Raw genomic sequence first — 24,057 nt, 5'->3', positions numbered from 1 at the left:
ACCTGCACTATGGACCAGCCTGCTGGCCTGAACCAGAAAGCTGCCCATATTACATACTAGGATGAGTAGAAGTTGGAGGGGTACAACAGTAAGTGCAGGTTTATGCTATATGCCGCAACATTGCAGCATGGTGAACCATGTAGGCAGGTCTTCTTTAAAGGCTTTGGGAGACTATCTAGGGATGGAGAGACGATGGATGATATGTTTTTGTGGGAGATTTCCATTTGGAAAAAATATATATATTTCTAAAGATAACACATTCCACACACAATATTTCACATAATCAGAAAACCTGGCAAAGTGTGGACAACATCAACTCATAACGATTTGGAAAATAGACGGAAAAAAGGTGACGGTGTAAATCACCAATCTTGAAATATAAAGCTAAAAGCATATAAAAGTAAAGGTGTGATAGGACTAAACTGGGAATGGGACTAGAGGGATTTCTCACTCATCTGTCAATCTATGCTGTTTGTTTGACAGCTGCAGCATTTCTGGTCGCTGTGAGCAGTTGTTAAAGTGGAATTAGTCTGACAGTCTCAACTGGTATGCTAATTAAGAGGCATGCTTCAAAGCGGTAATTAGCAGCCACATTTGGCTGATTAACAATTGATTAAGAATTATATTTGACAATGCTGGCTTCATAGTATCTGATTTAAAACAAATGGTTTATTGATTAGATGGAGTTTTCATTGCTGATAAGAATTTTTTCCTGACTATTAACCTATGATTATTTGAATTTCTCATTCCATATTACCTCATTATTTGACAGCTCTACTGATTGTCAGAGTAATAGACATTGCAAATAATCTTTGCTTTCTACAGTATTGTTATCTATATATATGACTTTGTAGTCTGTTTGACAGCAAACAAACACTCATTAGAAAACCAAAATGAATGGCCTACTTAAGGATTTTGCATGGGGTCGGCATGCTTAATAGAATTGTCCAAACGAGGCTATCAAGCCAAAACACATGGTGTAAAAACTAACCAAGACTCGAGAGAATACTATAATTGCCTTGTCAACTAGGAACAATGTAAACACAAGAGACGCGCAAACGGTTATATGTAAATTATGGTAATGAGGGGTAAGAGTACAAATGACACAGCAAAGGCGGCCGACGGGCCTAATCAACAACGAAACAATTTTAAAAAGCGTTTCAGTTCACTAGAGATAACAGATTATAATATTGCTAACAGGATAATAACAGACAACGATGCAGAAGACAGCCTAACGACAAATGAGGACTAATTAGCTGTGTCCTGTTCAAGTGCATACCTGCTGGGGCCAACTGATGCCTGGGAAACCAGCGCGATAGTAAAGTCTACTTTATTTCCGCGCATGCTCACAGGTGAAACCCAATCATCCGCGAGCCGTTTACCGTTAGAAAACTAAAGGGCCGTTCACGACCACTTGGAACTAGCATACAGCAACATTCAAGAAATACTATCCTGTATGTTGGTGTACATAGTTGCTTTGTACCTGTAGATGGATTATGTCGGGAGCTCGGTAAATGCACTTGTTGGCTACACCAGCAAACCTGTTAAAACACAATCGAATTTGATACTGAAAATGTCCTTTGGGGTTATTTTGGATGATTTTAAATTGTGAAACATCCGAATACATGCAGTTGGTTGCTCTCATGGCGTGCTACTAGGTTTGGGTTTTCTCCACTTATATTCTCCCCGTGAGAATTTATAAAATGGGCTGTCAGCAAATAGGATGGATGTTGATTTACTAGAGATGTTTCCATTACGTAGCCTAGTAATACAACCCCGGGAGGGATTTCATTTACGCGTGCCAAGTTAGGCTACATTCAGGCCACTTGTTATTTGGAAAATGTTTTGAATTTAAACACGCATTCATAACAGTGCCAAACATGCGTTTGCTTTTTCGTAGAACTTGGCGTCTAGTTTTACGAATGTTGGAGCTAAATTGACAAATTTGAATCGTTTCACACAAAAATGTCATACATGCGACTACACACACACACACACACACACACACTACTGTGAAATGTAAAAAATGGACAGCAAGGATTTTGTAGTTTTTTTTTTATTGTTACGTTCATTTAATTTGACCCCAAAAATAGGACATTTAGGACTTGCTGCTCCAATTGTACTCTATTCCTACTCCCACTGTCCAAAAGATAAAAGTAGATCAAACCCCAATTCACCAAAAAATGGCTGCACCTTGATCTGTGAAGTGTATTTTAATTGCCAGGGCAAGCTGTTGAATTTGTAGCACAGAAGGACAGGTTCTCCTAAAAACATCCCAGAAAAGTATCTCTAAACCATTCATCATTAAAGCGTTGATCCACGGTCATGCTGAAGGAAAAGCATCCAGCGGTGTGACGGGTGGCTTTAACACTAGATCAAAGAGGCCACCACCCTTCCAGCTCTAACATGGATTCCCATTTACATTTTCTTACTTAATACATAAAAATGGAATTTTTGATATAATTTGTTAGTAAGCCAAGCACATCTTTAGTAATAACCTGAGAAAACCGTCTGTGGTTCTATGTAGTTATACCAAAACCCTCCATTTGTTCTTTAAAGTAATGTTTAATCTAAAATATCCATGGATGGATGTCCCTTAAAGAAGAATTGTACTCTTAACTTACTTCCAACCAGTAAAGTGCTACAGGGATTATGGCGTAAGATATCTCAAGGTACTGTAATGACAGCTACTCTATTGATAAATATTTGCCATTGTGACAGCGACACAAGTTGTTATGTACTTCCACAGTGGCATCTTAACGTGTGAGCAGTTGAGAAAGGTTTTTCATGGACTCAGTTCAACCAGTGCCTGTTCGGTTGTGGATACCGGTTACCTAGGGGGATTGCCAATGGATACAATGGATCAAGCCAAGAAGGCAGCTGGGAACGCTTTGGTGCTGTGGGCCTATGCCTCGGCGGTGGTGGGAAGAACTCTCACAAACAAGGTCTTGGTGTTCAGAGAGTTAACAGAAGCGTCGGCCGGCAGTTCTATTGGAAAGAAACAATACAGATCGTCACAAATTACACATCAAATATTGGACCTATTTACCACCCTTTCACATTCTTTGTAGACACTGAACTCTAACATGAGTGTCTTGTGAACATCGTGCGTGCACTAACTGGTTTAATATGCAGTGCAATCCACAAACTTCACATCATTGTTGTCACCATCTCTTGAAAATGTAACCGGCATGTTCTAACCCTGTACGTCATTTCCGAGGGGAAGAGAGCGAGCCCGTATCTCAGAGGGAAAGGCGCGCCCTAATAGGAGAACTTGTGGTGTGTGTTCGTGTGTGTTTGTACCCTGACTGAGCTCCTGGTCCAGGTAGAGTCTGAGGCGGCGGCCACGGAGGCCGAACAGCCTGGTGGCCTCCAGGAGCAGCCCGGAGGAGTCCAGTGCGTTGTGTCCCAGAGGGTTAACCAGGAGGAGCGTACCCACCTTCCCAGTCAGGCACTCTGGAAGTCACGGGAGAGAGATAGAGTGAGAGAGGTAGAGAGTGCAAAGAGAGACCAGAGAGAGAGAGCGCGCGAAGAGCGAGGGAGCGAGATATAAAGAAAGAGCAAGGAGAGAGAGAAAAATAAATGAAGAGTGTTAGTGGAATAATGATTGACTTATAACCTTTCTAGATGAAGTTGGAAGGCACAGACTAGGCATAACCTTTTGATATGTATTGTGGGGGGAGGGAGAGAAAATGGAAAGGGAAGAAAAAAAAAGGGGAGAAGAATATGAGAATGGCAAGGCTTAACCGGGGCAGTGGAGAGAGGTGAAGGCCGGGAAGAGAATGAAGGATTGATTGATAGATAGATAGTGTCTTTCACTTCTTACCAGATGGATGGCTATTGCAGAGCTGCAGGTTGACATAGGGGCACAGGATGGTGTCTGCAGCCAGGGCTGGGCTAGGAGCGGAGCCTGATGATGTCACACTCAGGGTGTTACCAAAGAGAGCTTGAATGTCCGATTTGTTGGTCAGCTCTAGAACAAATACACACATTCAGAATCATTGCCAACCTATGAATGCATGCATACACATATTTATATCGTAGCAAGTGTGAGTATTACATGAATGTTGAAATGAGACTCACCATTCTTGCCACTGAAGAAAGAGAGTCGTGTGTTGTTTGTGCCAAAGACGCTGCTGCAAACCCTGGAGAGGTTGTCCATGTCAATCTTGTTGTCGCCCCTGGGGTTCTCCAAGAGCACCACGCCCTCTGGCCACAAGTAATTTACAGACACACAGTTAGGTTTCCTGCCCGATTCAGAATCACGATCACAAAGAGTTTCATTGCAATTCGAGTTCGCACCGAAAATATTTTTTTTCTGGTATGTTGCCACAGTGAGTACAGAATGTGCAAAATACATAAAAAAACCAAATACGACTAAATTAAACACATTCCATTAATTAAATGAAATGTGCAAAAGAAAATAAAAATACATTATGCAAATCAAAGATCCAATAACATTTTCCATTCCACCTTTGCCGGAACCTTCCTATGAACGGAGGCTTATTACACAATATGAGTAACACAATTTTTCCATGGCGTTTGATCAATGATGTCATTTACTAGCTGAAGAAAGTTCCAATTTTTTCAGGACTCAAGGTAACCCTGGCTTTCAATCTGTTGGGTTGCACCTCACAGATGTTGCTAAACTTGTTACATTCAGCCCAAAGGGATAAAAGTGACATCCGTCTGCCAAATGTTTTCAACATGGCAACTAGCAGAGAGCCCAACCTTTGGCCCAAGAACACCCATTCATGAGCCTATAGGAGACTACAGAGGGGGTGGATGTCTCAATACAGTCTATGGCTGTAGGCAGCTTACAAAGCCCTCCGTTCTTAATCATGTGATTTGACAGTGAATTCCTTCCGGGCTTTTCTCACCTTGCTCCTTGTGGTTGACTTTGACCTTGAGGTTGACGTATGCACACGCAGGTCCATTGAGGGGTCCCTGGGGGGCCGAGCCCCTCTTCACTATGGTGAACTCCAGGTCTGAACCCTTCAGCTGCCGCAGAGCAGCAAAAAACGAGACGAGGGGAGATGCAGATATGCAATGTATTAAAATGTGTGTTTTTCCCAAACCACCGGTAGAATGCAAGTCGCTGCAGCAAGTTAGTCGTAGATGAGTGTTGAATCGAAATTAGACACACGGCTTAGTTATTCTGTGAACTTGAAGGGTATGTACAGCATGCCTACAATAAGGTGCTTGCTTTGGTTTGCACCAGAGTTGCTACAATCACAGTAGCATGCTTTAGAGTACATGGTGCAAGCTAAGAGTCCTGGCGCACCTGGGTGGTCTCCTCCACAATGACGCTGGCGGTCTTGGGGACGGGGTAGGGCATGAGAGGGGCTTTGGTGGTGGCAAGGATGAACTCTGTGTGGGCCTGGATCACAGACTCCAGGTATTCTCCGGCTGGCTTGCAACGGTAGTGCACCGTGATCTCATCGGAAGGCACCAAGTGGCCCTGGAAACAAAGACGGAGGAGTAACTTGAGGATTAGACTTGATAATACGTCTCAGCTACCTGTGAACATTTTAATTGAATAGGCATGGAGGGAATCTAATTGAAGCAGAGAAGGAACAAAGGGAGGAACAAAACACCAAAAAACAATAAAATAAGCTTCTACTGACCTTGACAAAAATATATTGACTTTATTCTACTCTACAGTGTGCACAACACACGCCTACGTAGGCACCCACACATAAACATCATTTACAGTATTGGGTTCAAGGGCAGATGAACAGTGTTGGCTAGATACAGAGGCGCAGTCAATCAATGAAGACTATATAAGCCTTCCCTGTCAAGTCAGGGCTTTGAGTGCACTCTCAAGAGGATGGCTTGGATGAGAGACAGGGAGAGGGAAAGAGCAGTCTAATATTATAGATGATATATCTAACATGAAAGTCAATTCAGTTTAAATGTGAATTATACAGTGTTATAATTTTTTTTCTTGTGTTCTTCTATCTTTGTAAAACATATGACTTTTTGTCCTTTGGCAAAGCACATGTACGTTATCCATCCCAAAAAAGCTCTGTGAACGTTGATTCACGAGAGAACCTCTGAACCTTGTTCCACATCAGGGAAAAACCCAAAAAAAACATTACACTATAATGTAACAACACCTCCTCCCACAAACTACTACAAAAACATCTCGACAAACGGTTCAATTAAATTCCCAACGCCGGGGTGGAAACATTCTTAGCTGCACTCAGTTTGGAATAACAGGAGGTATTTAGTCTGGCCGGGAGCCCATTCGCCGCCAACCGCCATAGGAGCACGGAAAAACGGTTTGTGTTTTTGAGTGAAAACAAGAGGCCGGTGGCTAATCCGCCTTTGCTCGGCGGACCACTTCAAAGGCACAACGTTACAATGTGAAAGGGGCCAGGCTGTGATTAAGCCTCCATTAAGCCTCCTTTCTTATGATGGAGAAATTGCTCACTGTGATGCTGCAATGGAAAGATTCGTCAGGACGGCTGTGTATATATAAAAGAAAAAAAAGAATCCAGAAAAAAGAAAAAGAACGGGCATTGGACATGACAGATGGCCACGGAGGGCGACAAAAACAAACCCAATATGATAATGTGCACCAGTGAAATAGCTCTGTATACCAAAATGATATGGGAGATTTAATCTTTGAAAAGTTTCCCAACATATAAAACGCACAACAATTGGCAACTTATGTATGCATGTAAAGGGGATGCCATGCCTAATAGGTTGCAAATAAAAATGTGAAGAAAGCAAAGCTCCAACCTGTAAAAAAAAAAAAAAAAAAAAAAAGCTGGCATCCCATATATTCACCACTAGTGTGAAGAGAACCAACTGTAAATGTTCGGTATTTTTAAAGTTCTGTAACACCAATGTTGACGCCTTATTGTGTGTCTCATTACCCAGTGCTGCATTAGGTTCTCCCAACAGTTTTCGATTGGCAAACATCACCGTGCAGGAATCTCAGCACATGCAACCACATTCAACAAAGCAGACGAATGTGTTCCTAACCACACGTGGCTTGGCCTTCAAACCCAAGCTCTGGGTTATCCAGCAGCCCGTTTGAGCCGTCAGCCTGGTGACAATAAAAATAGAGCTCCCGGGGATTTTCGCCGCCCACCTTTTTGCGCAGTTTCTGAATGCGGTTGATGACCTCGCGGGCCACGCCCTCGTCCATCATGGACTGGTCCGGGCTGACGTCCAGCAGCACTAGGACCTGGGGGAGGTGGGGAGCAGGAGGGAGGGAGGGCTGTTAGAGTCACGGCACACAGCGAGAACCTTTGCAATACATGCTGCGCTACATGCTCCCAGAGATGTCCAAATAGTTTTTATTGGCACATTATTATTAAATGATGCCGCACAGAGCGCGGGTAGAATGAGAGAGAGAGTAGATAGAGTGGCAGAGGGACCTTCACTTGATAGGTGAAGGTCAATTGCCGGCAATGCCCATCTTCCTTGAGACTGACATCATAGGCATGCTGAGGCAAATATAGATATGAGGAAATATGAGGACAGCTCCTTTTAGAGTACGTCATGAATCAGGTCAACTTATAATAGGTTATAGTATGGCCTTCAGTTCAAACTCATTTGCCCATGCGAACTTTACACGTTAATTTGTCTTGATAACTATCTAATCTCCCCCCCGCCCTCGTCAAACATCTCAAACCACAGAAATAAAGCAATAATTAATAGGAGATTAGAGAGAAATCAGAAGCAAACGAAGATAGCTGAAAGAAATTTGTTAAGGGGAGACAGATGGGACTTGGAGGGAGGGAGAGGGGGTGAGAGAGAGGGGGGGGGGAGCGAGCGAGAGCGAGAGAGCGAGCGAGAGTGAGAGAGAGAGAGAGACCAGAGCCCAGTTAACTGGCACAAAGGTGCAGCCGTGTGGCGTTGGTACGGTTGAATGAGCTCTGATTGGAGAGGGCCTGGGGGGAGAGAACAGCACTGCTTCCCACTTAGCTGTAAAATGTATTTCTTTATTTCTTTTTCTTTTTTTTCTATCAGTCCCAGCAAAGAGATGGGAAGGCTATAGCTGGTTAGAGAGCCGTTACAACAAAATATTCTGGATACACCTTGGGACATACAGGGATATTTACAACGCTTTAAAGACAAGACTTTATGCAAGTCTAAGCCTGACAGTGACTCAATGTGAGGTGTAATGGGTTAGTGGTGCTTATTATTGAATATCACACAAAAGGTAAACATAAGACAGCCTAGTGTAGCACAGAAGACTTAAAAAGACTATGAAGAAGAATGGCTGCCTTTTACGGTCGGGCTTATCAGAGGCAAATCTCTAACATGGGGGAGTACGGGGGTGTACCTGAGCGTCAGAGTGGGCCTCATATTGGGTGGCTGAGCCAGAGCTCTGGTCAAAGGTGTACATCAGCCTCAGGTCCTCCTCATGCAGCTCATGGCCGTCTACTGTGATGGAGCCTGGAGAGCAGACACAGAGATCCAGTTGGAGAAACGTTGTTAGGTTGCCATCAATTCTCCTTTATTGTTAGCAATCAATACTAAATAAATGGGCGTCTGAGATTAATCTAAACTTAATTTTGTTAAAATGATTTGAAATAAAAAATATTTCAAAATTTCATTTGGGGTCAAAAAAATTATATAAAGCGATACTTAAATATTGAATATTGAAACTGAACCTCAATGAGACATCTCAGCCTCCTTGCCAATGCGCTTGCTTCCCTCACCCCTGTAGATCCGAGCCTCTTAAAACTATACAGGCTTGAAAACAAAGTCAGTCTAGCCAGGATCATCTCTTCCCGTCAGCGCCATTGGGTACAATTACCCACGTCTGTGTTCCGGGTAGGAACCATGACGGCCTCTCTCCTCCACACCCAGAGGGAGAGTGAAAAAGTCAGCCGTTTTATTCTGTATTCCTGGATTTCCACGCTTTGATTTCCTGATTCCAAACACCCCATTCACCCCCCCGTCCCCTGTCTATTAACCCCCTCGTCTTCTGATAACAATGAAGAGATCGCACACATGGAATATTTACTCTACAGCTCCTTTGCATTAAATAGGACGAACAGGCACTTAAATACCTCCTGCAAAAAGCTGTCTTACATCACAGCGATTGATGATCGACCCGAAGCTGTGCACAGGGCGCTTGGCCTTATGGTGCGTTGCCTGGGGCCAGATCGTTGGTACTGTCACACTTGTCTGTCTGATCGTCGTTGAACGGCTGGAACCTCACACTTCCCCACTCTTAGCCTCGGGCCAACCGTGTCTTACATCTCATCAGCCACGACGAGTGCATCCAACCGGGCTGACGAGTCGACTTCTATCAGTCTCTCCCGCCTCCAATCACCCTGCTGTCAATACCCATCAGAGGGACGTAGAGAGCACCGTGTAATTGGAACATGGGAGGTTCCCACAGCCCCGCTGACCTCTGGAGAGCCGCCCCTGAGGATACGACCCTCAATTTGGGTTTTTCCATTAATTGAAGACCCGGGAAAACCTTGGAACCCACACTTGCAACCTGCAGAAGATGGATGCACTTCATGCGGAGTATAAACTACATTAAAATCCCTCTGTCAGGGTTGTATCCTGAGCATCTAATATGTTGCTTGCCTTCTGTATTTATTCTGATATTTATACATTTTCTTATGAGCATTTTTTGCCTTTTAAAAGCAGGAAATGGGCCGGAGAGGAAAGTGGGTCAATACAAGCCCATTGCCAATGTGGTTAGACCACTAGCTGGTTGAAACACCAAGCCAGGGGACTGCTCAGTATTTAGTGAGGAAAAAGAGGCACTGTCACACTATTCAATGACGTTTGAAGATAAACGCCTTGAAACCTATTCAAATGTGCTGGCTCTGTGTTGTTTGCTTTTGTAGAACGTCCACAGAGAAAATAAACCTAGCTGGCACGTGTGAGAACACACGCATGCAGACTCCCACCAGAAACAAACACACACCTGTCTTCTGGAAGGCCTCTAGCTGCTCGCTGGACAGCTCTTTGATGGAGGCTGTGATGGCTTTGAAGGCTCCCTTCAGCCTCTTCCCCAGTACCATATGGTCAGGCTCCGCTCGCAGACGGATGCCGTACTTGTCCTTGTCCGTCGACATGGTCAATTCACGTACATTGAGCTCCTGCAAGCAGCAACAGAGATGTGCAAGTAGTTAGAATAATTGTATCTAAAATGCCAAATGCCAAGTCCTAGTTGAAGGACCTGTAGTGTCTGTACAAAGAGGGCCAGGGTGGGCTGCCCGGGTGGAGAATCTCTACTGCTCCCTGATCAACAGTAAGCCTGTCCCCTTGAATAACGCTCAATAAATCAACCTTAAAATGGTTAAATACTTTTCTCCTTCCCAAAAATGTCACTTTAGAGTCGCAGAGGCTCAGACTGAGTTATAGAGATAGGAGAGGTTCTCCAAAGAGTGGAGGCGGGAGGCAGTAAGAGAAAAAGAGCTAGACAGCGTCACTGTGAAGACACCTTGAGCACAGACAGTAAGATGGAGATGACTGTGCAGCGCGTTGATACAAATAGCATTACAAATAGAACAAATAACACTAAACTGGCAGAATCCCGTGAAATCAACAGACCCCAGGAGGGCTTTTGATTGAACTCCCATTAAAATAATCTATAGTTAATCATAAGGAATGAACCTTCCTTTTCAATCTCACTTTTATTTGGTTGGCCTTTGTAAAACTCTTATCTAATGCTTTTCGGGAATTGCAAATGTTTAACAACAAAAGAATGAATGCTGCGTTTAATAGAGATTGCAACTGGGTTCCAATACAATACGTCCGCCTTACCTCCAGGATGTATTTCTGCAGGGACTGGATGTCTTTCAGTGCTTCAGCGTCCTGGTGGATCACCACTACCTCTTTAAGGGGATACTTTAATAGAAACACACACACAATGTGATGCGAACAAAGATGTAATCTTGTAATGTTTATTATGGAATTTCTTCAGGTTTATTTTACTTCTGGGACATTTCAATTCATTTAAATCCCTTCAGGACACAGAATCACCACATCATAATATATTCATTTGATATTCCAAGGCAATTTGCGGAAATAAATTATATTAAATTATATCAATATTAAATTATACTGAATTAATGTTGGGTCGGAACTACCTTGGCAAACCAAAAAACACTATCAAGTAACTACTGATATAATGAACATCCCCATGTTGAATTTGCGTTCGGGGAAGTGAAGTGGTCAACTTACTTTAACAGGTAGTGTCTTCCTGTCTCGGATCACTCTGCCCAACTCAATCACCGACTGCATCTGGCAGACGGCACTCTCTATGCGCTTGTCAATCAAACCCTCCCTATCGCAAAGAAAGCAGAAGGAGAAAAATGTCCCGGATTAATACCTCAGCCTCCTACCTTGTTTAAAACCATGGTGGGGAAGTGCCTTTATTTTTCATAACTAATTGGACAGCTGATTATTTTTGATACAGGATAGCAGTGACCCCATCCCCGAACTCCAGTAGGTCAAGAGCAGGTGCGGGACACACAGAGAAACGCATGGAAAAAATGGTCTTTAAACCTTGAAATCGCTCATTGTCAGTCGGGTTTGCGATGAAAAAGTCAAGCAGAGACCATTATACCACTCAGGATGAAGTGATGAGGTGATGGGTATGATGATGAAGACAAGAAAAAACTGTTATCTAGGCCAAAATGTTCTCCCGTCCGACAAGATAAAAACGCATCTGCAAACCTGAATGGCACCCTGAAGGACCAGCTGAGGCACAGTGTGCCCTTCAACCACAGAGACCTGGTTTGAGCTTCATCCGAACCTACCGATGAATCGAGCTTACAGGAGATATAAATGTCTGAGAGGCCAGAACGGAGCGGGCGTGGGCATGGTTGGGTTTGTGTGGCACATGCTTCGTGTCTGAGTTGTGTCCAAGGAACGCGTCTTCAGTGGGGAAAGGGGAGCACACAGGAAAGGAGGGTGAAAGAATATCATGGGGACGGAGAAAAGTAGGTCTGCAGCCGGGGACGGAGCTGCTCACCGATCCCCAGACACAGGTGAGGAGGTGAGACTCCATTCCCTGGTCAGAATACCTTGAGTTATGGAAGATAGAGATGTGACATAATCCAAAATATGGAAAATGAGCAGCAATCCAAAGAGCTGATTTTGTGCAATGGGGGGGAAATAAGTGGTACCAGCAACCACAGCAATATTAAATAGTTGATCTCTTTGGTCAATAACGCTCCAGGGGGATGAATTATTTTACAGTAATGGGAGACTTCTGCCTTTTAGCAGCTCTGAATCAATGCCCTACAAATCCTACATTTACAACGGTCACAGACATCTATCGACCAGATTCCCGGAAAGGGCAGAAACAGTATGCTCAAAGCAGCTTTCTAATCATTGTTTGTAACTGTGGTAGAAGCGAATAAACCACTCCAGTGTTTCACTTGTAGGAAAACAATGTACTTTACGGCGGTAAACAATGCATGCTGTGCATTATTTTACCACCATGCTTCTACAGAGGCCCAGAATGGACAAACGGCTTTGGATGAGAAAGTGTTTTCAATTCAAATCCACTTTCTATTAAATGTAAGTTTCAGCTCTAAATTTAGCACTTTGATTGAAAAAAGACCTGATCTCCCCACGGCTTTGACCCATTTATGATATTTTTTTAGAACCGTCTCTGTGTATGAGAGCTAAAACAGCCATGTTGTATATTAAAAGCGCCACACACCTTTGTGTCATACTACAAGTGTCCGAGAAGCTTAACCCCCATCATTATTGAAGTACCTACTGGCACCTTACACAATACGGACAGTACAGGTCCCTATAGTCACCCACACACACCTGACTTGGGGGAGCATGAGATAGTGGATGCTGCCAGCCTCCTTCTCCTCCACGGAGGCCGGGTCGATGAGGTGACGCAGGTTCTGGTACATCATCTCGGTGATGAAGGGAGTGAACGGAGCCTGAGGGGGTGGGGAGATGGATTAATCACTTCCTGTTCGTCAGACGCCCTCACTTGCCCCAACTCTTCCCTCCAGAAGGGGAGAGAAGAGTTGTTGAAGAACTCTTGAACGTTGCAAAGCAGTGCCTTTGTATTGTTCTTAAAATGAACATTGACTTGTTTGCTGTTACCTAAGTGCTCGTCTCTCGCCACACATGTAAGCATCTTGGCAATGTGTTAAAAATAACATTTCAACTCCTACATTCTCATTATTCATGAATATACACAGACACACACACACACACAGACACACACAGCACCATTCTCTCTCCGTCTCAGGTACACACACAAACACACAGCAGCCCGGCCTTGGTATCACAGCGCTCTTCAGTCCCCTCGCTCTCCCTCTTCACTGTGTGTGCACGGCCGGCAGCATTGTGCGCGTGCCTAATGGCCCTGACTCACCATCAGCCTGCACATGGAGAAGAGCACGCTGAAGAGGGTCTCCAGCGCCCACAGGCAGTCCTCCGTGCCGCTCTCCCCCTGCAAAAGTTCACACAGGCATGAGTGCTGGCCCACAGAGGAGCACCGGGAGCAAGCGTTGTCTTGCGCGTGCACGGGGATTGCAGAGGCCCCCTGTGCGGCCTCTCCCGACCACGCAAACGAATGGGAGGTAGAGTCGCCCCGAAGCAAAACGCTTAGCGAGGATCTGCAATGAATACAATCGGAAACTTTGCAATGGGATCGATGGGGGCTTACCCTCGGTCTCCCCGCTCGAGCTACAATAAGAAGCAAACGTACGCATGCAGCATTTTCCAACTTGCGATTTCACATTTCATTTGTTATTTTAGTTGTATTGCATTGATTGGATTTTTGACTTGATGCACCGCGTTAGTTAGTGATCAATCAAGGCTTTGAGTTACACTTTAGAGAACCTACATGGCGAATGTTAAAATAAGTTTTCAAAAGAATCAGCAGAGGCCTCACCTTGAGCCGGCGGCGGTTGGTCCTCACGTACCAGTTGGTGAGCATGTCCACGAACTTGACGAGGCGTGGCACCACCGTATACAGGCGGTACGCTGCAAGAAGACACTGACGTCACGGCTCTGGACACAAAGCTGTGTGCACCACAGCCGCATGGAAACTGGCGGCTTTGAGCTAGCTTTGGGCGAGCTTCTCTAATGTTAAAAGGGAGGGTTCTCACCATCCATCTCGGCCCTGAAGAACTGGATGAGGGACTGGGTGAAGGACTGAACCCACTTGTCCATGATGTTGTCGCTCTGCTTGACGGTGTTCTCGTTGTACTGGAACGTGACATCTTGCTCCTGATCCCCGGATGTGCAGAAACACCAGGAATACATGAATTAGTGCATGCGCATGGCAGACCAGTATGGCTTTGTGTGATACATGGACATATGCCTTTATGTTTAAAAGTTACACTGGCTTTCTCCAGCTCAAACAGCTCAAAATTGAGCTTTGACGTTGTATAAAACGTACAATTATTTAAAATAAACAAAATTATCGCCTTGCTCTAAATAACTAAAGATGTTGCACCAAAATAATCGTCACACGACAACTGCACCAGGAAGAGCCTAGAGAAAGGAGGGGAATATGTGTTGAGGCTTAACCGTGTAAATATGTACCTGGTGCAGCCTCTGCACGTTTTGCACCAGGAAGCGGTAGGCGTTGTACCAGGGCAGGAAGACGTCCTTCAGCACATCCCGCACGCCTTCCTCCTTGAAGCGCAGGTTCTCGGCTCTCACCACTGGAGAGTTGATCAGGTACAGTCTACACACACACACACACACACACACACACACACACACAATGGATACAAGTGATTCAATTAATTCTTATTATTGGGCAGCAGTAACTCAGAAGGTAGGATGGGTTCCATCCATGGCTCCTTCTACCCGAGTGTCAAGGCATCCCTGAGAAAGACACCTCAACCTAATGGCTCCCGCCCAGCTAGAGCCTTGCATGGTTGACCCAACCTTCATTCTGTGGTGTGTGATTGTGTGCATGGACGTGTGAATGTCAAGCTCCAATTCTTACGTGCTTTGAGGGGCCTCTGTTCAGAAAAACACTATATAAGTGCAATCCATGTACCATTGTCACGATCCTCACATTTGCATAACAAACGCAGTGCTCAGCAGACAGTACACTAAATCCTCAATCAACATGTATTAAAATTTATGGAATGGAAAAACGATCAGAGCAAGAGCATATATCCAAGAATATGGTAAAGAAGCTAAAGACATCTCACAGACATTATGTATACTGATCAATGAGAAGGCAAATTAACTATAATGCGACATCATCTTTCCTACATTAAAGTGTGTGTGTGTGTGTGTCTGTGTGTGAATGTGTATGCGTATGTGTGTGTGTGTGTGTGTGTGTGTCTACATTCATTAAGCCATATGGCCAACCCTTTGCCTCCGGGCTCTGGAGGAGACAGTCCTTTACATGTTTGCGTCTGTGTGAATATTGAAATTGGGAGAGTGTACTTGAGGAAGTTAACTTTTCTAATCCTTCTATTACCAATGTTCAGGTCTAATGTACACCATTTAACCAACTTAGAACAATCGCATGGCCCTCTGACATTCATTTCTTTATTAAAACTCCTCGTAGGAGCTCCAGCATGGCGCTCACCTGAGGGCATCGGCGCCGTAGCTCTTCACGATCAGCCCGGGGTCTGGGTAGTTCTTCTTGCGCTTGCTCATCTTCTGCCCATCGCTGGAGGGGACACACACACACACACACACACACAAAGAAATGTAAGATTCCATGCATGCGGTTGGTATTCAAATGGGCCAAGTCTTTCCGGGTCAGCGGGCCTGATAGTATAGCGCGGAGCGGTGCGGGGCTCAGCGCCTCAGGCCAGCGAGAGGCCGCCCCGAATGAGAGCATGGCTCACGGTTAAATGTGTCCCGTCCCGCATACTGACACATATACATCCACTGCACTGCCTGTAGATACGGCGATGCACGTTAGCCGGTCACTACAGTAACCATTACTACGACGAGATAGAGCAGGGGGGACAGCAAACTGGTGTGAGGGTTGGAACGGAGATTGTGTTGGGCGTTGGGGGAGTAGAGGACAATTAAAAGGGCGCATAGGGAAGGATGAAAGGCAAGCGGAGTTGTAAGAGGCGTATAAGAGGCCGTGGATAAATAGGCTACAAAGTGGGACACGGGGAACGCGGCGAGGAGGCTTCTAGGTCAGAGACGAGACACCCACCTAGCGAGCACCAGTCCGTTGACGATGACGTTCTTGAAGGGTGGCTTGCCGAACAGGGCGGTGGACAGCACCAGCAGGGTGTAGAACCTGGGGGACAGAGCACAGGGAGAGCCACAGACCAGGTCAAGGCAGGGTGCAAGGCGCCATGGATGCTTATATAACTGAAGGAGGGGCCTTTGCCCAAAGCCCCGAGGCGCCTCCATGCCTTCTTCATGGATTTTATCAATACTATCTCGTCGCCCTCTAGGAGCCGTTTGTGTGGCATGACGACCATCAGCCACTCATCGTGTGCTCCATCAAGCCTGCAGGGGGCATGGCTTTCCTGGCCGTTTATCCCTTCCCACTTTATCATTGGCCCCCTCCCCCCCGACCCCATCTGTGCATCCTCTTCTCTTCTCTATTCACCCCATTCATCCAGCTGGTTTCCTAAGTAAACCTGCAACCAATGATGTTGTTTTCCTTCCTATACATCCATCCCCTTTGTATATTGTACATGAATTCAGTTGCCCATCCATCCCTCCTCCCACCCAGCTCCCCTTCATATCAACAGCTAAGGTCTTCGTCCTTCTCCGCTGGCCCTACCTCAGCTCTCCATTACTTCCTCCTTTGATACATTTGATCATCAATCACGCCATCCATCTGTCCATCCCTCCCTTCCTCCCTCACACACCATCCTCTGGTCTGGTCGATTCCCTCAGCGATGAAGTCGGCGGGGAACGTGTCCTCGAACTCCTTGCGGTTCTCGAAGGGGTAGTGGGCCTGGGCGTAGGGCATGCTGCCGCTCTCGAACCAGCAGTCGAACACCTCCGAGATCCGGCGCAGCACGCCCTTCCCACAGCGGGACGGGATGGTCAGGCTGTCAATGCTGCGGAGACATTAAGCAATCACGTATTCAAGCAGCAGTCTTGAGACGGCGCCGGGACTGTTTGATGAGTCCCTCGCGAAGCCAATGCCAGGAAAACAAAATCAGGTTTACAATAGATTACAACAGATGGCGCGGGAACCTGCCTCAATCCTCCTGCTGCCAACAGGCCCACCTGTGTGTGTGTGCCACTTTATAAACTTTCCATCACAGTCGATATATTAAGTCGAGAGATGTTTTATTTATAAGGTATTAAAAAGGCCAAAGACATAGCCCACTAATATAGTCTCAAATCTGTAAAAGTAATATAATGACATAAAATAAATGAAGGAAGAGAGAAAACAAATTTATAATTCTACCACATAAGTAATTAAGGGTTTCTGTGGTATGGTGGAAGGCGTTAGAAGGTGGGTGAATTGAGGTTGTGCAGCGTGCGTTTCACAATAGAACAGCAACAACATCTTCACCGTTCCCCACTCAATAAGGAACACGCAATGCAATTTGTTGACGCAACCTCTGACTTCATTATATTCAGCAAACGCTTCCCCGTGATTGTTCCACCTTCTGTGCAGTAAAACATGGCAATGTTTAATGATCCCCTGATCATATTTACAAGGTTGTCCCACTTCCATTAAGGAGATGGAATTGGACAGCAGTGCGGAGGACACAGATTGATTTTGCCTTAGACACCACCCTGGTTCCCCTGGACGTGTCCCAATAGATGTGCGGCCGGTGGAGACTAACAAGGGGACAGCAGAGGATGTACAGCTCGGCCGGATCATTTCCCGACCCCGTCATGGACTCACCTCTCCCGGTGGAGATCAGTGACTTTGTGGCCGGTCAGCGCCTCTAGTTCTGCAATGGAGCCCACACACACCACCTAGAGCGCACGCACACACGCACACGCACACACACACACACACACACACACACCTTTATTAATTACTAATGATGGTATTAGTGGTAATACATAATAATAAGTGTGTTTTTTCTTGATTTGTTTCAATGTAGCGTATCTCATGACCTTTTCAGATCACTAAACACAAATAGTTAGGGAAAAGTTCCAAATGGATGGGTTCTGCTGGCCAAATGAACTGGGTGAAAGAGCTACTGCGTCGGAGACCTGTAGCTAAAGCCAGCATGAGAACTACTGCACACAATAGGCTTTAGTCCACACTTAACACAACGCCAACAATATGCATGGGACAGTGGAAAACAGCCAACATTGTTTCCTGGAAAACAATACTGGAGGATTATCAGGTGTAATATTAGCTAATTCCGATTGGCTCTAATGTCTTGCTAACCATTCGGAAACGTTTTTTCTAGGTTAGATACGCAACAATTGCCCCTAAACCTCGCATTGTCACGTTTTCTCTCTCCAGACTTACTCAGTCCTTGCAAACAGACCTCTATTCTAATATAGGCCTACTAATATGCACTCTTGACTGCAACTTTCCCTTAAAAAAGAAACTATGTATAAAGTGCGCTATCTGGTGTCCTCGGAGAGTTAACCTGCAGACTCTGTTCTAGTTTCCGCCACAGCGGCAGGTGACATGGCCCAGATACACTCAGACACGCCACCCACAGATACGGAGGCGACAGAACCAAATGGTGACAGACAATGGAGAGATGGGGACGCAGAGGCGGAGAGCACAAAAAGACTAGGAGACGGTTAAAGAGAAACCAAAGGGAGACGCGGTACACAGGCTCGCTCGCCCAGACACAAACCGCCGGTGTGTGGCGTCGGGAGCACGGGTTTAGACTCCCGGATTGTGTTGGAGAGACACAGGGGAGACGGACTGAAATGGAGAAACAGTTGCGCTGCTATTTCCAGCAAGCAGGTCGCTGGCTGTCCCTCTTTCAGGCATGAGGGAAACATTTCAATACTCCAACAACCTGATTATGGCGTTAGTATTCTGTTAAGACAATAGGGTTCATCGCTAGCCAGGCTCGGGAACCAACTTCATGATTACAAGGTCCCATATTGTTTTATTAAATATATTTGATATAATCAAAGGGTTACACTTAAAAGGTAAAAAGGTTGTTTCAGGGTAGGTGTAGCACATTTGTACGTGCTTTAACTTGATTTGTTTCTAGGACTTTATTTATAGCGGAACAGCGATACAATTGCCTATTCAACCATATTCAGATTTGTTTTCGTATCAAACAAGATGCTCTTGACAATACACGTGACAAATAGAACAAAGTTTGGCCCGTTCCAGCTTCTTCCAAGTATGCATTCAAAGAATTCAAACTTGGAGAAACATTCTAGACTTGGAGGACATTGCACTATGCATGACAAACAGAGATCCTCAAATACCCTGTGTGTTTCACCACAATGAGCATGCTGTTCCTCAGGGATACACACACTAGGGGGCGGACGGTATACCTGGTATAGAAAGTACCCCGGTATGGATTAGCCATACGCTAATGAATTTCAGGCAAACCATGCACAGGTATAGTTTTTCGATGAAAAATAAAAAAATAGTGTTATATGCGCCATCATATAACATTTGAAAGGAATAGGGCTGTTGCAATGCCGTGAGACGGGCCAAAAGTTGCGATAGAATAGATAAATAAATATAAATGACACGGATGATTCAATTTCAGGTTTTCTTCTATGTTTAATGTATTGGGTTGCTATGGATGGTCCTGCGACACGCGCCACGGTTTTCAGCAGTTAGAGGATAAACTGTGGCTGTATGGAAGCACCAGCCGGGTACTCTTATTGGAATCCAAAGATGGTTGGTACTGTCATGTTTCAAGTAAATTGCACTGCAGCCCTAGTGCTGCTCAAGAGCATGTGAAGAAAAACACACCCACAAATCTGGATGACGGATCCGAAAAATGGGAAAGAAATAACGTAAGAATCCATTACCAGATGCAGCCGTTCAGTTATCATGAGTAAGCAAGATCGTGTTGATATATTTTGTCCTTGTTTGAACATTGACACAGGGTGGTCCTTATTTGAAGAAAAGGCACCCAGTACAGTCGTTCAACTAAATTTTAATGTGGTGCAGCTTCCCTGCGGTCTAGCACCTCCTAGTGTCATACCATGGTATATATCTTATGGTCAACAGCGGCAAGCCCTGACACACACCAAGTATTGATGTCCATATGAAAACTGCAATCATGCATCAACATATTTCCTCAGTGTCAAAAATGTAATATTCTGGTTTAAAAAAATTGTTCTGTAGGCTACTGTCTGCAATGGGTTCAGGTTGATGTGAGGAAGTTTTAAATGTATTGTGGAAAAGATAATTTCCACTATGGCACAATTTTGAAAGATATTACAACAACCAATTCAATCAGACAGGGACACAAGTTAATTATATATAAGGGACAACAGATCAAAATTAGCTATTTGCTAACTGTGGCACATTTACATTTTGAGTGTAAATTAAAAATGTAAATTGATGTGCATTGTGCCTTTTAAATAAATAAAATAAATATACTAATCAATCAATAAATAAATATGAATAAACCCAAGCATTATTTCTCTGTGTGGCTGTGTGTGTGTGCGTGTGTGCGTCTCTGACCTCCTCAAAGTCATCGCTGACCCACAGAGGGATGGGCGTGCCCCAATAACGGTTCCTGGAAATGGCCCAATCCCGGGCATCCCTCAGCCAGTTCCCAAACCGCTTCTCCCCTACAAACTCCGGGACCCTGGAGAAGGAAGATGAATATAACAATAAAAAGGCTTGCCATGTTTTGTCACTTCGAAATGTGGTTAAGAAAATATCCATGGCTACACAATTTCAAGGGTGGATTTTTTTGCACATGACGGGACTCAAACAACATGATGACCGGTGAAATATTCCATTCATTAATCCGAGGCCTCATCCCTGTGGCCTTGAGGGAAAAGGGTTGAATGCATGTGTCGTGCCGTGGGCACTGCTGTGACAAATTACAAATGTAATCAAGGCGACCTCTAGTCACTCCAAACCTCTAATATGGTACTAAAACGGAATCTGTTTTTTAGAAGCACAACTGCAACAGTCAACCTATTCTCCAAGGAACCCTCCACTCCTTCCACTCCTTCAGTCCTTTGTAATGTTCTCTACTGCTCCCACTTCTCCCGATCTGCACTCCCAGCTACCTCCTCCCTGCTACCTCTCTCCATCTTTCTGCCCTCCCTGTATTGGGTCCTATTGGTCAGGAGACTTCAGGTCGCACGCAGCAACCAATGAGTTCATCAATTCCCATTTGTAAGAGGCATCTCTATTTAGGCCCCTAATATATCAATGTAATGATTTTTATTCCTGTACACCTGCCCACAAACCCCCACCCTCACCCACAGTTTGTATAAAAGGTTGTGGAAAACGAGAGGGAGGAACTGGTGGTCCAGGCAGGGAGAAAGGGAAGAGATAACGGCCACATGTGCGCACACGCTGTGACTACCAGAAGAACGTTCATAAGGGAGGAGGGAACATTTAGAGAGCATCCAGGAGGAGGTAGTTGGCTGAAAGAGAGTGGATGAGCAGGAGTGGAGGTGGAGGGAAGGCCGGGGGAATGGGCTGTGCATACAATTAAGAGGATCGTAGCAGTGAATGAGGCAGGAGAGGGAAATATGGGTGGTCCCGATACATCCTCCAATTCAAGGTCACTTCGGGACAGCAAGAAGAAGATTTGTTCAAATACTTGTCTCTCTTAACGTCTTGGAAGGGACAAGATCCGTCTACTTTAGCATTCCTAAATCATGTGGCCATTGATTCATCATAGCATAGATATCACTGCATATCAGACTTTCTCTGTTGAAGGATGAAACCCTTCAGAGAAAAGTAGGATTGCACTTAAAGTAAAGTACCATTTGTCGTTAATAGTCGATTATTTTAAGAAAAAGGTTTGATCAAAGTGCGAATGTAGATACCATCAACACCCACACAACCAACAGCAACAAATCATAATTAGAGCTAATAAAAAGAGGTGATTGTATTAAAACTCTGACTTCTTCTTCTAACAATGTGTTTTAATGAGGCTTGGAGAAATACAATAAAGGCTGTATACAGGCATCACCTTCAGTGGGCAGCCCACCCACAAGCAGGGCAGGAACAAGCCTGTGTGTGTGTGTGTGTGTGTGTATCCAGGCATCAGCGCGAAAAAGTGTGAATATTTGCATGCTAAAGAAGAGTAATCTTTCCTTTTGTCCTTTGCATGCCATGTGAATTATTCAAAGCCCAGTCAACAAGCCAGTCTCCATGTGGCTTCTGCATACTTCACAGGCCCCTTGAAAAACATTAAAGTATATACATTAGATTCCCATGCATGGGGATGTGTTTGAGAAGACGTGGAGAGGCTGGCACACTTTGCATCAGTCTGTGACTTAGCCTTAAGAGAGCGAGCGAGCGAGAGCGAGAGAGAGAGAGAGACTCCTACCAAGGCTAGTCATCTATCTCAGCTTGACAGTCCCATTACCAGAAGCAGCCACGGTGGCTCAGGAAAGAGCAGTGGGATCACCACCAAGTGATAACTTTGCAGTGACATTATATAGCACTGTTTCTCTATGCGCACACCTATAAAGACATTGCGGTGAACCCAACACTAATGTATCATTTATATTATTAGCATCCGCCGCTGCTAAATCTTGCACCCAATCTTACAGGTGGAAAAGGAACACGGCGGTATGGAAAAGTCAGCCCTGCATGTCAGGCATTTCTTGAGGCTGAAATAGTCAAACAGGTCTACAAGACCTACCAGTAACATTTCCCATTGTTCGCCAACAGCTTCTCCACCATGTGCTCCACTCTGACAAACCAGCTGGGCACAGCTTTGTAGATCAGTGGGGTGTCAGACCTGAAGGGGCATAGAAATGCATGTCAACAATTCTCCTTCTGGTTAAACCAAATATATAATAAAAATAAAAAAAGCGTGCATCTTCTAAAGTCATTATGTTTTAGATGGCATTTGTACATAACCTTAATACATTGATTAACAGTGGTGCAAAGATGGTTCAGTTTTAACGCTAACAGGTTTTATCAACCCACACAACCGGCGAGATAAAGACATCTTGGGCCCTATCTTGCATCCGGCGCAATTGACTTAATCACTGGCGCATGTGTCGTTGCTAGTTTGCAACTGGCCTAGAGCGTTCTTTTCCCTCCTGCGCCACGCGCCGGTAAATTAGGGAATGATCTTGCGCCCCAAGGGGCGGTTCGGTGAAAGGAGGAGGCGTGTTCTGGTGCAAACGTTCCCTGGCGCTATTTTGCAGTTTCAGAAACCACTTGCGCCACAAACCAGGAAATACCTGGCTTAATGTCAGTGGCGCGTTGTTCAGATGCTATTTTAAGGGCGCATGCATAATGTTGCTTGTGCACCTCTCGCATACACTTTGCTTCTCTCATCTACCTAGCCACACATTCTTGGTAAATTATTTGGGAAAGAACAGCTGATAGAGCGGTAATAAGTTGTTCTTTTAAATCAATGCATCTGCAAACACCGTACAGCAAACACATTTTCTTTACACAGACATCATGTACATGCCCATAACTTTTAGGATTGATGAGTATTTGATTGTGAGAAAACATTGTTTAACCGCGAGTGAGTGTTAAAAAGAACGAATGAATGCGGGCACGCGTGTGTGTATAAGTAAAAGAATTAATGAATGCGGGCACGCTTGTGTGCGTCCATCTGTTTAAACACACGCAAACTAAACACGTAACGCATAATACAGTCCATGGCAATGTATATTAACGGGGGACACATGCATATTAGGAACACAAGTCGATAACGATAATGCATACAATACTGATAAGAAACGTTTATAATGTTTTGCGTATATATCATTAAATAGAACCACAGTTACCGCATATCATGTTATATCATATAATTTTTCTCTGCCGAAATTTATTTGAGGACTCAGTATTTCTGAAGTTGTGGAAGAAAACCTTATTCCATGTGTGAATTAGGCCATATTATTTGGTCATAAACTGAGCCATTTGAAGTTTGAAATTCATGTGCATCTGTCTCATTGGAGACTGCAGACACGCTGTCAAAATATCAACTCGTCAGATTCAAATGCGCTCATGGCTCTTAAAGGGGATGGGAGCTGGTACTCTCAATGGTTTATTGCACGTTACGCCCA

The 24,057-nt window shown here is 44.8% G+C and overlaps 1 protein-coding gene across 1 annotated transcript in view; it reads right to left on the bottom strand.

Annotated features, from left to right (window-relative positions):
- Positions 1–2,067: 2,067 nt before the first annotated feature.
- iars1 (isoleucyl-tRNA synthetase 1) overlaps positions 2,068–24,057 on the bottom strand; it is a 39,121-nt gene continuing 17,131 nt past the window's right edge. Inside the window, exons 13-34 of the mRNA XM_079747446.1 lie at positions 22,671–22,769; positions 20,516–20,642; positions 17,783–17,856; positions 16,785–16,979; positions 16,115–16,201; positions 15,527–15,610; positions 14,518–14,662; positions 14,079–14,199; positions 13,862–13,953; positions 13,340–13,417; positions 12,775–12,896; positions 11,173–11,275; positions 10,753–10,836; positions 9,911–10,085; positions 8,303–8,415; positions 7,103–7,198; positions 5,285–5,461; positions 4,881–5,001; positions 4,084–4,209; positions 3,827–3,973; positions 3,304–3,456; positions 2,068–2,988 (exon numbers count right to left, since the gene is read on the bottom strand). Coding sequence (XP_079603572.1) covers positions 2,906–2,988; positions 3,304–3,456; positions 3,827–3,973; positions 4,084–4,209; positions 4,881–5,001; positions 5,285–5,461; positions 7,103–7,198; positions 8,303–8,415; positions 9,911–10,085; positions 10,753–10,836; positions 11,173–11,275; positions 12,775–12,896; positions 13,340–13,417; positions 13,862–13,953; positions 14,079–14,199; positions 14,518–14,662; positions 15,527–15,610; positions 16,115–16,201; positions 16,785–16,979; positions 17,783–17,856; positions 20,516–20,642; positions 22,671–22,769 — 2,602 coding nt within the window. The 3' untranslated portion in view covers positions 2,068–2,905. The remainder of the gene's footprint in view (positions 2,989–3,303; positions 3,457–3,826; positions 3,974–4,083; positions 4,210–4,880; positions 5,002–5,284; positions 5,462–7,102; positions 7,199–8,302; positions 8,416–9,910; positions 10,086–10,752; positions 10,837–11,172; positions 11,276–12,774; positions 12,897–13,339; positions 13,418–13,861; positions 13,954–14,078; positions 14,200–14,517; positions 14,663–15,526; positions 15,611–16,114; positions 16,202–16,784; positions 16,980–17,782; positions 17,857–20,515; positions 20,643–22,670; positions 22,770–24,057) is intronic.

Source organism: Pollachius pollachius (assembly GCF_949987615.1).
Source record: "Pollachius pollachius genome assembly, chromosome: 12".
NCBI lineage: Eukaryota > Metazoa > Chordata > Actinopteri > Gadiformes > Gadidae > Pollachius > Pollachius pollachius.
This window is presented reverse-complemented; position numbering and strand designations above follow the sequence as displayed.